Here is a 12358-nt window from a genome sequence, read left to right on the forward strand (position 1 = left end):
TGCTGTATGTTGTGTAATTTGTTAGATACGACTTGTTAGATATTACTGCACTGTCGGAGCTAGAAGCACAAGCATTCCGCTTCACCCGCAATAACGTCTGCTAATCACGAGTATGTGATGAATAAAATTTGATTTGAACATTCCTCGCCATTCCTACTGCCTCTGATCTGACGGACTCACTAAACACACGTCTGAGTGTCCCTCTGACTATCCTTAAAAAATATATGTATAATAAAGTCATTCCGTCTGGTTTGCATACTAAAAGGAACTTGAAATGATTTATAGTTTTACTTTTGTTACTTAAGTATATTTTAGCAATTACATTTACTTTTGATACTTAAGTACATTTAAAACCAAATACTTTTTGACTTTCACTCAAGTAGTATTTTACTGTGTGACTTTCACTTTTTCCTGAGTCATTTTCTATTTAGGTATCTTTACTTTTACTCAAGTATGACAATTGGGTACTTTTTTCACCACTGGCTGCATGTCAACATCCTAGTGCAACCCTAGCAGCTGCCTCAACCACAACCCTATACAACCCCTGGTTGTATATGCAGAGTTTTGACATTGGCCTTACAGTATAATTCCACGCAGATGCGTTAGAAAATAAACAAATTAAAGCATTTTTGCAAAGAGTTATGTGATATTAATCTTGTTTTAACAGCTTTTTCCCCCCTGACTACTTTCTCCGCCCCTCCTCCATCAGCTGATGCTTGTAAATACGTTTAGTTGCCAGGAAGTAAACTAGTGTGCGTGCCAAGATGGAAAATGAAGGGACAAAACATCTTCAAGCTAAAATAATCGCGCTTTTGAGAGTATAGTGAATCTATTTTCAAGGTAGCTAAATCGTATTATTTCTAGTTTCTAGCACCTGTTAAGCAGTTTGAAAGTTGTTAGCTAGCTAGCTACTAGTAGCCAGCTTTAGCTAAGTTTATTGTTGTTGCATGTCCACCGTTAACTTGTTTTGATGTTTGATTGACTAGCTTCAAGGATGAAATACCCTGCTAATCAAACGTTTTAGCTACATTAGCTACTGTAGTTAGCTTAGCAAGCTAGGTACAGTAACATCTTTATGTTTCTTGTTCTAAACAGGGTGGTTAATTCATTGTATATCCTTCTAAGCTAAGCTAGTAGCTAATGTTAGCTACTTAGCTAGCAAGTGCTCCACATTTCTCAACTAGAATAGGGTTCGCTTCTTAGATGACATATTTGCTGCCACCGATTTAAGAAGTGTGTTTGCATTTCTATTGTTCATGATTTGATCTAAAAATATAGCTAGAAGATTGGAACGTATCAGCTTTGAACATGGATATTCATGAAAGAAGTCAACCATGGGGGAAGTTAGTAAAAGTGGACACTGAATCGGAAGTATTGCTTGTCAACAGGGAATGCACTGTCGGGCGAAGAAAAGGTACGATTAACATTCCACACGGTGACATTAACTCACTTCACCATATTGTCGGCTACTTTCTGAAATATATAGAAAGTTCTGTGGTAGGACACTAACTGTTATCTATAAATGATATAAATATTTAATGAGTTACTAAAATACCTGTTCTAAATATGAATGATTATTGCTCCCACAATAATAGTAATGTGTAAAATATATATTCTATAAGGCATGAGGCATAAAAACGAAATATAATCTATGTTGCTTGTTTTGAGGATCTGGTTTATAAATGTCTTGATGTTTGTGACAAAAGACAACATGTCATAGACATGAGAGCCAGGCAGTGTCTGGGCTCTTTAATAAAACCAGTTAATTCAAGGCACAATGCCCAAGGTCACTAAACTTAGACACCCCCTCTGATGATATCAAAGGTGTCTGTTGAGGACATGTGTGCAGAATGGTATGTTTTCTTTGTATGGATTTTGCTCAAGGAAAGGTTTAGTCTCTATTATTTTGAATTCCAGGAGTCTGCTTTCCAATACAAGTGGTCTGAGTTTAATGAGCTAGTATGCTATGCACCATCCAAAATATGGTATAAAGGAAGGGTATAAATATATCAACAATAAATCATCATAATCGTACAATCTCAGTCTAGTAATTTGAGCCGCCTCGTGAAAATATCAACTGCCCATTGCCTAAAGACATGTTTTCCTGGTATTTTAAAATGGATCATGAATAAGTCTTAATTGGCCTTGTTTACAGTAACGTGACGTAAACAAAGTAATGCTTTTTTACACAGGGTATAGCACAACAGCTCCATAAGGGAAAGGGGGATACCTAGTCAGTTGTACAACTGAATGCCTTCCGCATTTAACCCAACCCCTCTGAATAGGAGATGTACGGGGGGGCTGCCTTAATCGACATCATAAGTAGCCTACCATACGAGAACATCTAGCGTATTCAAATCATGCTTAAAGTAGTCATCTTAGACGATGTTGTGATTTTCTGTGCATTTTTATGAACCATCATTTTCTTTCACCAGGCTGTGATCTTTCCTTTCCTGCTAGCAAACTGGTCTCGGGGGATCACTGTAAGATAGTCCAGGATGAGAGATCAGGGTTGGTGTGGCTAGAGGACATGAGGTATGAGGGGGGTCTCTAACAATATTTTTGTTGTGTGTTTTTTTTTTTCTTTCTCTTCGGTCCTGTATAGCTTACAGGCTCAATGTAGGCCCCTTTTCAAGGCCCGTCTGATCAATTCTGTATGTTTAACAATGCGATAACACGGTAATGTGAAGCGGTACCTGTTAGCCTAATCAGGCTAAATAGATTTTAACCTGCGTTTTATGTTAGGTTTTATTAGAGAAAAATACGTTATGCAGATTGTCCTGTTTGTTGTGACTGGTCAGTGTATTTAATGGTACATTGAACAGATCTAGGCCTGCACATCACAGTGTAGTCTAATTGTCAGTGTAAAGCAACCAGCTTGGAGGTAATGAGGCAAATGACACTAACCAGTAATTAGAGGTTGTGTTTTACCATGCTCTGAGTCAGCAAAGTATTCTCTACACACATCACTCTAGTGTCCGTGTACACACCCACTGCATTAGGCTATGCATCATTGAGCACAGTGGTAACTCTGTTTTGCTTCTGAATATTGTGGAAACCTCTGCAATGGAAAGACGGAATGCGACAGTGTAGTTACTCAATAGTGTAGGATACAATTCCATCCCTATACATCCCATGAAGAGAAGCTACTATTTAATCAATGCCCTGTTCATTGCTACTATAATAATAACTGCATCCCTAGTCTGGGATTTATTCCAAGGCTGCTGATAAATCCACGACAGAAATGACTGACCAGTGTTGTTTTTTGTGTTGTGTTTTTTTCCCACCCCTCTAGCACCAATGGTACAGTGATTAACATGTCAAAGCTGGTGAAAAAGCAGGTTCATATGCTGCAGAATGGAGACGTCATCTACTTTGTGTACAGGAAAAACGAGCCAGAGCTAAGTACGTTTTTTTTCCTACATTGATTGGGGTGTTTCACTCTGTGGTCTCTTTGTTGTTATTAAACCATAATGTTGGTTTCTCTGTTTTACATTGGTTATGATTTTATTTTTTATTTCACCTTTATTTAACCAGGTAGGCTAGTTGAGAACAAGTTCTCATTTGCAACTGCTACCTGGCCAAGATAAAGCATAGCAGTGTGAACAGACAACAACACAGAGTTACACATGGCGTAAACAATAAACAAGTCAATAACAGTAGAAAATAAAAAAAATCTATATACAGTGGGGCAAAAAAGTATTTAGTCAGCCACCAATTGTGCAAGTTCTCCCACTTAAAAAGATGAGAGGCCTGTCATTTTCATCATAGGTACACTTCAACTATGACAGACAAAATGAGAAAAAAAATCCAGGAAATCACATGATAGGATTTTTAATGAATTTATTTGCAAATTATGGTGGAAAATAAGTATTTGGTCACCTACAAACAAGCAAGATTTCTGGCTCTCACAGACCTGTAACTTCTTCTTTAAGAGGCTCCTCTGTCCTCCACTCATTACCTGTATTAATGGCACCTGTTTGAACTTGTTATCAGTATAAAAGACACCTGTCCACAACCTCAAACAGTCACACTCCAAACTCCACTATGGCCAAGACCAAAGAGCTGTCAAAGGACACCAGAAACAACATTGTAGACCTGTACCAGGCTGGGAAGACTGAATCTGCAATAGGTAAGCAGCTTGGTTTGAAGAAATCAACTGTGGGAGCAATTATTAGGAAATGGAAGACATACAAGACCACCGATAATCTCCCTCGATCTGGGGCTCCACGCAAGATCTTAGAAGATTGGGAGAATGTCATATGGTCAGATGAAACCAAAATATAAGTTTTTGGTAAAAACTCAACTCGTCGTGTTTGGAGGACAAAGAATGCTGAGTTGCATCCAAAGAACACCATACCTCATGTGAAGCATGGGGGTGGAAACATCATGCTTTGGGGCTGTTTTTCTGCAAAGGGACCAGGACGACTGATTCGTGTAAAGGAAAGAATGAATGGGGCCATGTATCGTGAGATTTTGAGTGAAAACCTCCCATCAGCGAGGGCATTGAAGATGAAACGTGGCTGGGTCTTTCAGCATGCCAATGATCCCAAACAAAACTGCCCGGGCAACGAAGGAGTGGCTTCGTAAGAAGCATTTCAAGGTCCTGGAGTGGCCTAGCCAGTCTCCAGATCTCAACCCCATAGAAAATCTTTGGAGGGAGTTGAAAGTCCGTGTTGCCCAGCAACAGCCCCAAAACACCACTGCTCTAGAGGAGATCTGCATGGAGGAATGGGCCAAAATACCAGCAACAATGTGTGAAAACCTTGTGAAGACTTACAGAAAACGTTTGACCTCTGTCATTGCCAACAAAGGGTATATAACAAAGTATTGAAATAAACTTTTGTTGTTGACCAAATACTTATTTTCCACCATAATTTGCAAATAAATTCATTAAAAATCCTACAATGTGATTTTCTGGATTTTTTTTCTCATTTTGTCTGTCATAGTTGAAGTGTACCTATGATGAAAATTACAGGCCTCATCTTTTTAAGTGGGAGAACTTGCACAATTGGTGGCTGACTAAATACTTTTTGCCCCACTGTACATCTCCTTAAGATAATAGAACTTCAATTAAAGAGTTAAACAAACAGGGAGCACAGTGTACGGTTGCTAGCTTAATATAGGCCTACCTCATTATTGTGAGTGTTTAGTACGTTTAAAAAAAACTTTGGCTTGTGGTAGGTAGGCTGTATAAAGAATAATGTTTTTCTTAAGTTTCTTCAGAAAGTGTATATAAATCAGTAGTTCATAGTGCATAAATGTCTTTTAGCCACTTGTTTTCCTGTGTATCTTCCACTGCTGACACCTTGGTTGTATAATACATACACAATTAACTTACATAATGTGTGTAAACTGAGTTGGACAAGTAGGTCAGCTAAACTCATTCTTGACCGATCAAAATAAGAGTAATATGTTCCCTTTTTGGGATATTTAATGAATTGTTCATGAAAGTTTGCCTCAACAACTGAGTAAAGTAAAAGTATGGTGTGCAATCTTTTGCTCGTACAGATATTGCCTACATATATCAGTCCATAAAACCAGAGAGGACATTCTCACAAGACTCAATTTGTAAGTAGGTAATACCCAAATGTTTGACTGCGACCTCTGCATCCTTTTCATGAAAGGCATTTGTAGGCTCATTAGCTTGTTTGTTGCTTACCACCCTTATCTCATCCTGTCAGGCGACGCCACCAAATGCTCAGATATGCAGCAGAAAGCCCAACCCTGCACTGTTCCAGCAGCAGTGTCTGTGGAGCCATTCCTGGTAGGACCTCCATGGGAACAGCAGGCCTTAGAGGAGCCCCAGCCCTCCACCTCCTCCCACCTCTTCCACACATTCTCCCCCTCCACAGCATGTTCCTCTGCAACCTCCCTCCTGCACTCCTCTGCCTCAGGTAGGCTTTCCATCTGGCTTGTGCTTGCTTTAAATTTTGGTTAATTGTGAAGTCTTCCGCCCTCCCCCCCTCAAATTTTTTAACCAATATAGCATGTCTCCCTTGAATTGTGCCAGCTTTGTTCACTGTCCTTTACCTCTTTCAAAATCCCCAAATTCAAGGGCGGCTCTGGACAACTGATAATATGATAGACTTTATCCGATTTGATCAGACTTATATGGCCACTACTACTCCTGATATTCAAGGATAGGCACCGGTAACTGAATGTGCACCAATCTCATGGGCTTTTGATAATTCTTCGTCTCTCAGGTTCCGAGGGTCCTAAATGTGCTGCATCCTCTGTAGGCAAGGCTGAGAAGCCCAACTCTAACCTCCTCTGCTCAACAGACGTGCGACAGACTGAAGCCCAGAGCAGAGTCCCAATGCTGGAAGAGGGGGACATGGAGCCAGAGAGAAAGAGGAGGAAAACTGACGGTGCTGGTCAGTGTCATTACCTTGTGGGGTCTTGATACTTGGTTGGTGACGCTTGATTGTAACAGTTTTCCCCCTTTTCCTTCCCTAGATAAGAACTATGATTTTGGACTGCCACATACTTCCAGTATTGAGGTGGTGGGCCCGGGCCCAGCTAAGGGAACTCTTATCACGGATCTATTGGGAAAAGCTGCCGTGACTGTGGAAGGAGCCACGACTGACAAAATGGAGGAGTCCCTCACCTGTATCATCTGTCAGGACCTACTTCATGACTGTGTCAGGTACAGCAAGACTCTACCTACTACTACTAAATTAGAAAATAGGCCCACTCCACATTTTCATTGCTTGTGGCTCCTCGCAGCAGATGAAAATAACTGTTTCAATAAATATAATATATAGTCATATAAACAACACACAACATTGTGTAATTCCATTCTGTAAGACAGAAAGCTGCCTCCACTGCATTGTTCATGTTATCATCTCCCCGTGCGTCTCCCAACTAGCCTGCAGCCCTGTATGCACACCTTCTGTGCTGCGTGTTACTCTGGCTGGATGGAGCGCTCGTCTCTCTGCCCTACCTGTCGCTGCCCCGTAGAGAGGATCCGCAAGAACCACATCCTCAACAACCTGGTGGAGGCCTACCTGATCCAGAAACCAGGTTTGTATCCAATCTGCCCTACTCTACTCTTGGACCCTCATTAACACTACTGGGGATGGTCCCCTGCTCTTCCCCCTGTTAAACACGGCATTTTTGCATCTTGTCTTATGTGTTTCTCCTTGTCCTGAATATCTGTACAGGGCTAGCCTATAAAAAAATATGTGGGCCTTTTGTTTGTACCATCTCTTTTTGTGCGTGGATAAAGCATTGCAATATTGACCCTGTGTGTCCACAGAGAAGTGTCGCAGTGAGGAGGACCTGAAGAGCATGGACGGCCACAACAAGATAACTCGGGACATGCTGCAGCCAAAGATTGAGCGTTCCTTCTCCGATGAAGAGGGCAGCTCTGATTATCTCTTTGAGCTCTCTGACAATGACAGCGACGCCTCCGATATCAGGTCAGACAAAAGAGTAGCTGTGTGTATGCGTGAGTGTTTGTGGTCTTGTGTGTACAGTGTGTGACTGTTTTGTTTTTCTCCCACTGAAACCTTTTCTCCTTGTTCCTGTTGTTGTGTGTCCATAGCCAACCCTTTGTGATGTGCAGACAGTGTCCAGGCTACAGGAAGGAGATTAGCCAGGTACTGTGGGCCATAGGGCCAGCTCCTCTAGGACCAGCCCCACCAACTCCTGAGGACAGGGCTGGGAAACCCCTTGGAGAGAGGCCATCAACATCATCAACACGCTCTGACTTCTCCACTACAGGTTACTGAACTGTGCCGAACTGTTGATCACAATAATGGATGACCTTTTTGTATAGTGATTTTATATCTGATATGTAATCGTTCTACATTGTGTGATCAAATTGTCTATCAAAATGTTGCACTCGCCTAAACACAGAAACGTGTTGGTCAGATGCGCCACAAGCATTCCATCTGCAGATTCTACAACAGTACAGTGTGCACCTTTCAGGGCCTTGCCCCAGACGATATGCATATGTGTCCCACTGAAATGTTTCCCTCTGTGTCCTGTCCTCCTCCTGCAGCACCTCGAGAGTACACGTGTCCTCCTCAGGGCAGCCATGTCATCTGCACCTGCTGCCTGCAGCCCATGCCAGACCGCCGCACCGAACTCTCCTCTCAGCAATGTGAGTGGCCCACAGGCCTGTCAGTCAATGTTAATGGATCCAACGGCACGGTTGCCTTGGCTGAATGTGCTGATGGGTATGGTTCTTTGTGTTGGGCAGGTGTGGCGTGCCAACGGCCCTTCTGCCACATGTACTGGGGCTGCCAGAGGATCGGCTGTCAAGGCTGCCTAGCACGTTTCAATGGTTTGTCTCTGCTCTAGTACTCCTAGTACTGAAGGAAGTTAGAGGTAGTTTTGTTAGCCAACGCTAACTAGCGCTAGCTTAGCGCCAAGACTGGAAGTCTTCGGGCATAGAGCTGTACCTGAAGACTTCCAGTCTTTGCGCTTAGCTAGTTAGCATTGGCTCACAAAATTACCTCTAACTTCCTTCATACCTGATGCAAATACATAACATTTTTATCCACAAGTTCATTGCCAAAATCCCAAACTAAGTTGTAGTACTTAATCGCAAATAAGTTGGTGGAGATTTGTTTAATTGACCTTGGAAAATAACCGGTGCAAACTTCACACTGTGCTATTAAACAGCCATCACTAACATTGAGTGGCTGCTGCCAACATACTGACTCAAATCTCTAGCCACTTTCATAATAAAAAATTGGATGTAATAAATGTATCACTAGTCACTTTAAACAATGCCACTTTATATAATGTTTACATACCCTACATTACTCATCTCATATGTATATACTGTACTCTATACCATCTACTGCATCTTGCCTATGCTGCACGGCCATCACTCATCCATATATTTATATGTACATATTCTTATTAATTCCTTTACACTTGTGTGTGTGTGTGTATATAAGGTAGTTGTTGTGAAATTGTTAGATTACATGTTAGATATTACTGCACGGTCGGAACTAGAAGCACAAGCATTTCGCTACACTCGTATTAACATCTGCTAACCATGTGTATGTGACCAATAAAATGTGATTTGATGCTTAGTTAACCGGGCCTTTTGGCTGATTTCCAAGGTAACACTATCATTTTGGAAAGTTTGACAATAGTGGTTGCAAATGGAAATTTACCAAGATAGATTTCCTATATTGTCCCTATGTCTTACTCATAATTTGTTACTGTATCACATTGCAGTAGCATGTTTACCAGTATGAGAAATATAATATCCATGTCTTCTTCCACAGAACTCAACCTTACAGACAAATGTCTGGACGGTGTTCTGAACAGCAATAACTATGAATCAGAGATCCTCCAGGTACATCCTTTTTATACTCCTTGGCTCTAACCATTGGTCTGTCTGGACACCCAGAAACCGTATCTGCACTATTTGGGGTGGTTTCCCAGACAGATTCATCTTAGTCCTGGAGTAAAACACTATTTCAATGACGATTCTCCATTGAACATTCGGACTCTTTACTCAGTACTTTGTTGATGCACGTTTGGTAGCAATTACAGCCTCAAGTCTTCTGCTTACAGAATTACTTGTCAGCCAGAGGGATGTCGTGGAGGGACATGCTACAGGAGGGTCTTCGGGGCCTGCAACAGGGAACCTTCTATCTCTCTGGTCAGTCTTGACACTATCCTCTTCACCTCACATAACTTGAGATTGGAAGCGTTCCAGGTTGCCTTTTTTGCAGTTGCGCAACACTACTGCAAAAACGATAAGCTGGAACGCCACCATTAAGCTTCCCATCTTGAACATGGTTCTAAGTCCTACTGACAGTGCAGAGCATCCTTCCACCTCCCTTTGGAACACACTAGTAACCCTCGCTCTCCAATTTTTCTACCCCAGATTATCGCATCAACAGTAATGCCATAATGTGTTTCTGCTGTGGCCTGCGTGCCTTCAAGGAGCTGGCCTACAAATATAGACAGAACATTCCTGGCTCGGAGCTCCCAGGTGAGAGAGCACTGCCCACAACGACACAGCCTCTAACGACTGTAGACTGCGAGATGGTAATGAACTAGCATATCCAAATTATGAATGAAGCTTTATTTGTTTGATATTCTTTCCCACAGTTGCTGTGACGTCTCGGCCTGACTGTTATTGGGGACGCAACTGCCGGACTCAAGTAAAGGCACACCACGCCACGTAAGTTACATGTGGCCATTATCTTCTGAATAGGTCTCCACAGTCCAAGCTTATATATATATTTGTACCAGTCAATAGTTTGGACACACCTACTTTTTTTTGTGACTATTTAAAAAAAACTATTTTCTACATTGTAGAATAATAGTGAAGACACAAACTATGAAATAACACATATGGAATCATGTAATAACCAAAAGTTTTAAACAAATAAAAAAATATTTTATATTTGAGATTCTTCAAAGTAGTACCCTTTGCCTTCATGACAGCTTTGCACATGCTTGGCATTCTCTCAACTAGCTCATGAGGCAGTCACCTGGAATGCCTTTAAATTAACAGGTGTGCCTTGTTAATTTGAGGAATTTCTTTCCTTAATGCGTTTTGAGCTATTCAGTTGTGTTGTGACAAGGTAAGGGTGGTATACAGAGGCCCTATTTGGTAAAAGACCAAGTCCATATTATGGCAAGAACAGCTCAAATAAGCAAAGAGGAGCGACAGTCCATCATTATTTTAAGACATGAAGGTCAGTCAATCCGGAACATTTCAAGAACTTTGAAAGTTTCTTCAAGTGCCATCGCAAAAACCTTCAAGCACTATGATGAAACTGGCTCTCACGAGGACCGCCACAGGAAAGGAAGACCCAGAGTTACCTCTTCTGCAGAGGATAAGTTTGTTAGTTACCAGCCTTTCACCCCAAATAAATGGAGTGCATTCTCAGATGACCTGGCCTCCACAATCACCCTAACTCAACCCAATTGAGATGAGTTGGACCGTGGAGTGAAGGAAAAGCAGCCAACTTCTTCAAGAGTGTTGGAAAAGCATTCCTCATGAAACTGGTTGAGAGAATGCCATGAGTGTGCAAAGCTGTCAAGGCAAAGGGTGGCTACTTTAAAGAATCTCAAATATATTTTGATTTAACACTTTTGGGGGGGTTACTACATTTTTCCATATGTTATTTCATAGTTTTGATGTCTTCACTATTATTCTACAATGTAGAAATTAAATAAAACTCTTGGAATGAGTAGGTGTGTCAACTTTTGACTGATACTGTGTATAGTTGTGTGGTCTCTGTTAGAGGCTTCAATGTGGCTGTACATGTATTTTACCAGCAGGGGGCACTGTTGTATCAGCTTGGCCAATAACACCTGCTAGTAGAGGAAAGCTGCAATCACTTCTTCACAGCAGCTCTGGTTCATGATGTGACACATTTGTATTGTTTCCTTTTCACCTTGTTGCAGGAAATTCAACCACATATGTGAGCAGACGCGTTTCAAGAACTGAAGAGCCTTGTGGGTGACCTGCTATGCAAGGCTCCTCTCCAATCACTGGAGCAAAGACTGACTTCCAAGGATCTCCTGTATTACTCTCTGTCTCTATACAAAGTGGTCCTATTTTTCCTCCCTCCCTTATTAAGCAGCTCTTTGCCCTGAGGAAAAGTGTCTCTCTCTTAGGTAATAACTTGTAGTTCTCGAACAGGTTCTATAGACTTTGTATTTGATTATATGCAGGAATTAGAATCAAACTCTTTTGATAAGACTGGCTAGGTAATGATTAGCCCAGTCTTATAGGCATAGTAGGGTGGGATAGTACTATGCACTCCACACAGTAGGACCGGATTCCCCTATATGATGATGGACTAATATCTTATGGGGAATATGATCAGCACCCTTCATTGCAGTATCATGTTCTTTTGGGTACATGATCATATGACTAGTTTGAGGGATAATTTTGTTTTTTTTTAAATACACTGAGAACAATTAAAAATAAGAATTTGTTCTTAACTGACTTGCCTAGTTAAATAAATGTGTACTGTTACACACTGGATGAAATGGCATCTTTTGTGACCGTAGCTTAGAAGGCATAAATATATTGATATTAGTAAGCCGTTGACACTTTTTCTATTTCCGTGTGCCTGAGTAGTTGGCACAAAAAAAAAGGATGAATTGATTTTGTTTTTCTCTCTCAATTTATGGTGTAGTGCTTTAGATATCTTGGAGAATTCTGTATTTGAAAGCTTCCTACTTTTGTGAAAATACAGCAGCAAATGGTGTTCTAAATAGTATTCATATGTTGGAACCTTCCCCCAAACCTACTAGGTAGAATCACAGCTATGTTGTCTAAAGACTTCATATGCATATATAGACATTGAGGCTTCTTGTGGTTTCTATATCGCTCTCACACACACAAGAAAAAGTATGTGAA

The 12358-nt window shown here is 41.2% G+C and overlaps 1 protein-coding gene across 3 annotated transcripts; it reads left to right on the forward strand.

Annotated features, from left to right (window-relative positions):
- The first annotated feature begins 500 nt into the window (after positions 1–500).
- On the forward strand, positions 501–11978 carry LOC110525841 (checkpoint with forkhead and ring finger domains, E3 ubiquitin protein ligase). 3 transcript variants are annotated; one of them, XM_021606295.3, is made up of 18 exons: positions 501–840; positions 1279–1414; positions 2436–2535; positions 3296–3405; positions 5512–5571; positions 5685–5897; positions 6243–6377; positions 6460–6649; positions 6872–7026; positions 7262–7424; positions 7550–7728; positions 8009–8110; positions 8210–8293; positions 9252–9322; positions 9544–9631; positions 9860–9967; positions 10087–10159; positions 11395–11978. In XM_021606295.3, exons 2-18 carry the CDS (start codon positions 1309–1311, stop codon positions 11435–11437), a joined length of 1980 nt encoding a protein of 659 aa, XP_021461970.3. In that variant the 5' UTR covers positions 501–840; positions 1279–1308; the 3' UTR covers positions 11438–11978. The 3 variants fall into 3 exon arrangements, with proteins under 3 accessions (XP_021461970.3, XP_021461971.3, XP_021461969.3); XM_021606296.3 differs by having other exon boundaries at positions 534–840; positions 6285–6377; XM_021606294.3 differs by having other exon boundaries at positions 646–840; positions 6207–6377.
- Positions 11979–12358: the final 380 nt, after the last annotated feature.

This window comes from Oncorhynchus mykiss, chromosome 6 (genome assembly GCF_057628025.1).
Source record: "Oncorhynchus mykiss isolate SJ-2025 chromosome 6, ASM5762802v1, whole genome shotgun sequence".
In the NCBI taxonomy this organism is placed as follows: domain Eukaryota; kingdom Metazoa; phylum Chordata; class Actinopteri; order Salmoniformes; family Salmonidae; genus Oncorhynchus; species Oncorhynchus mykiss.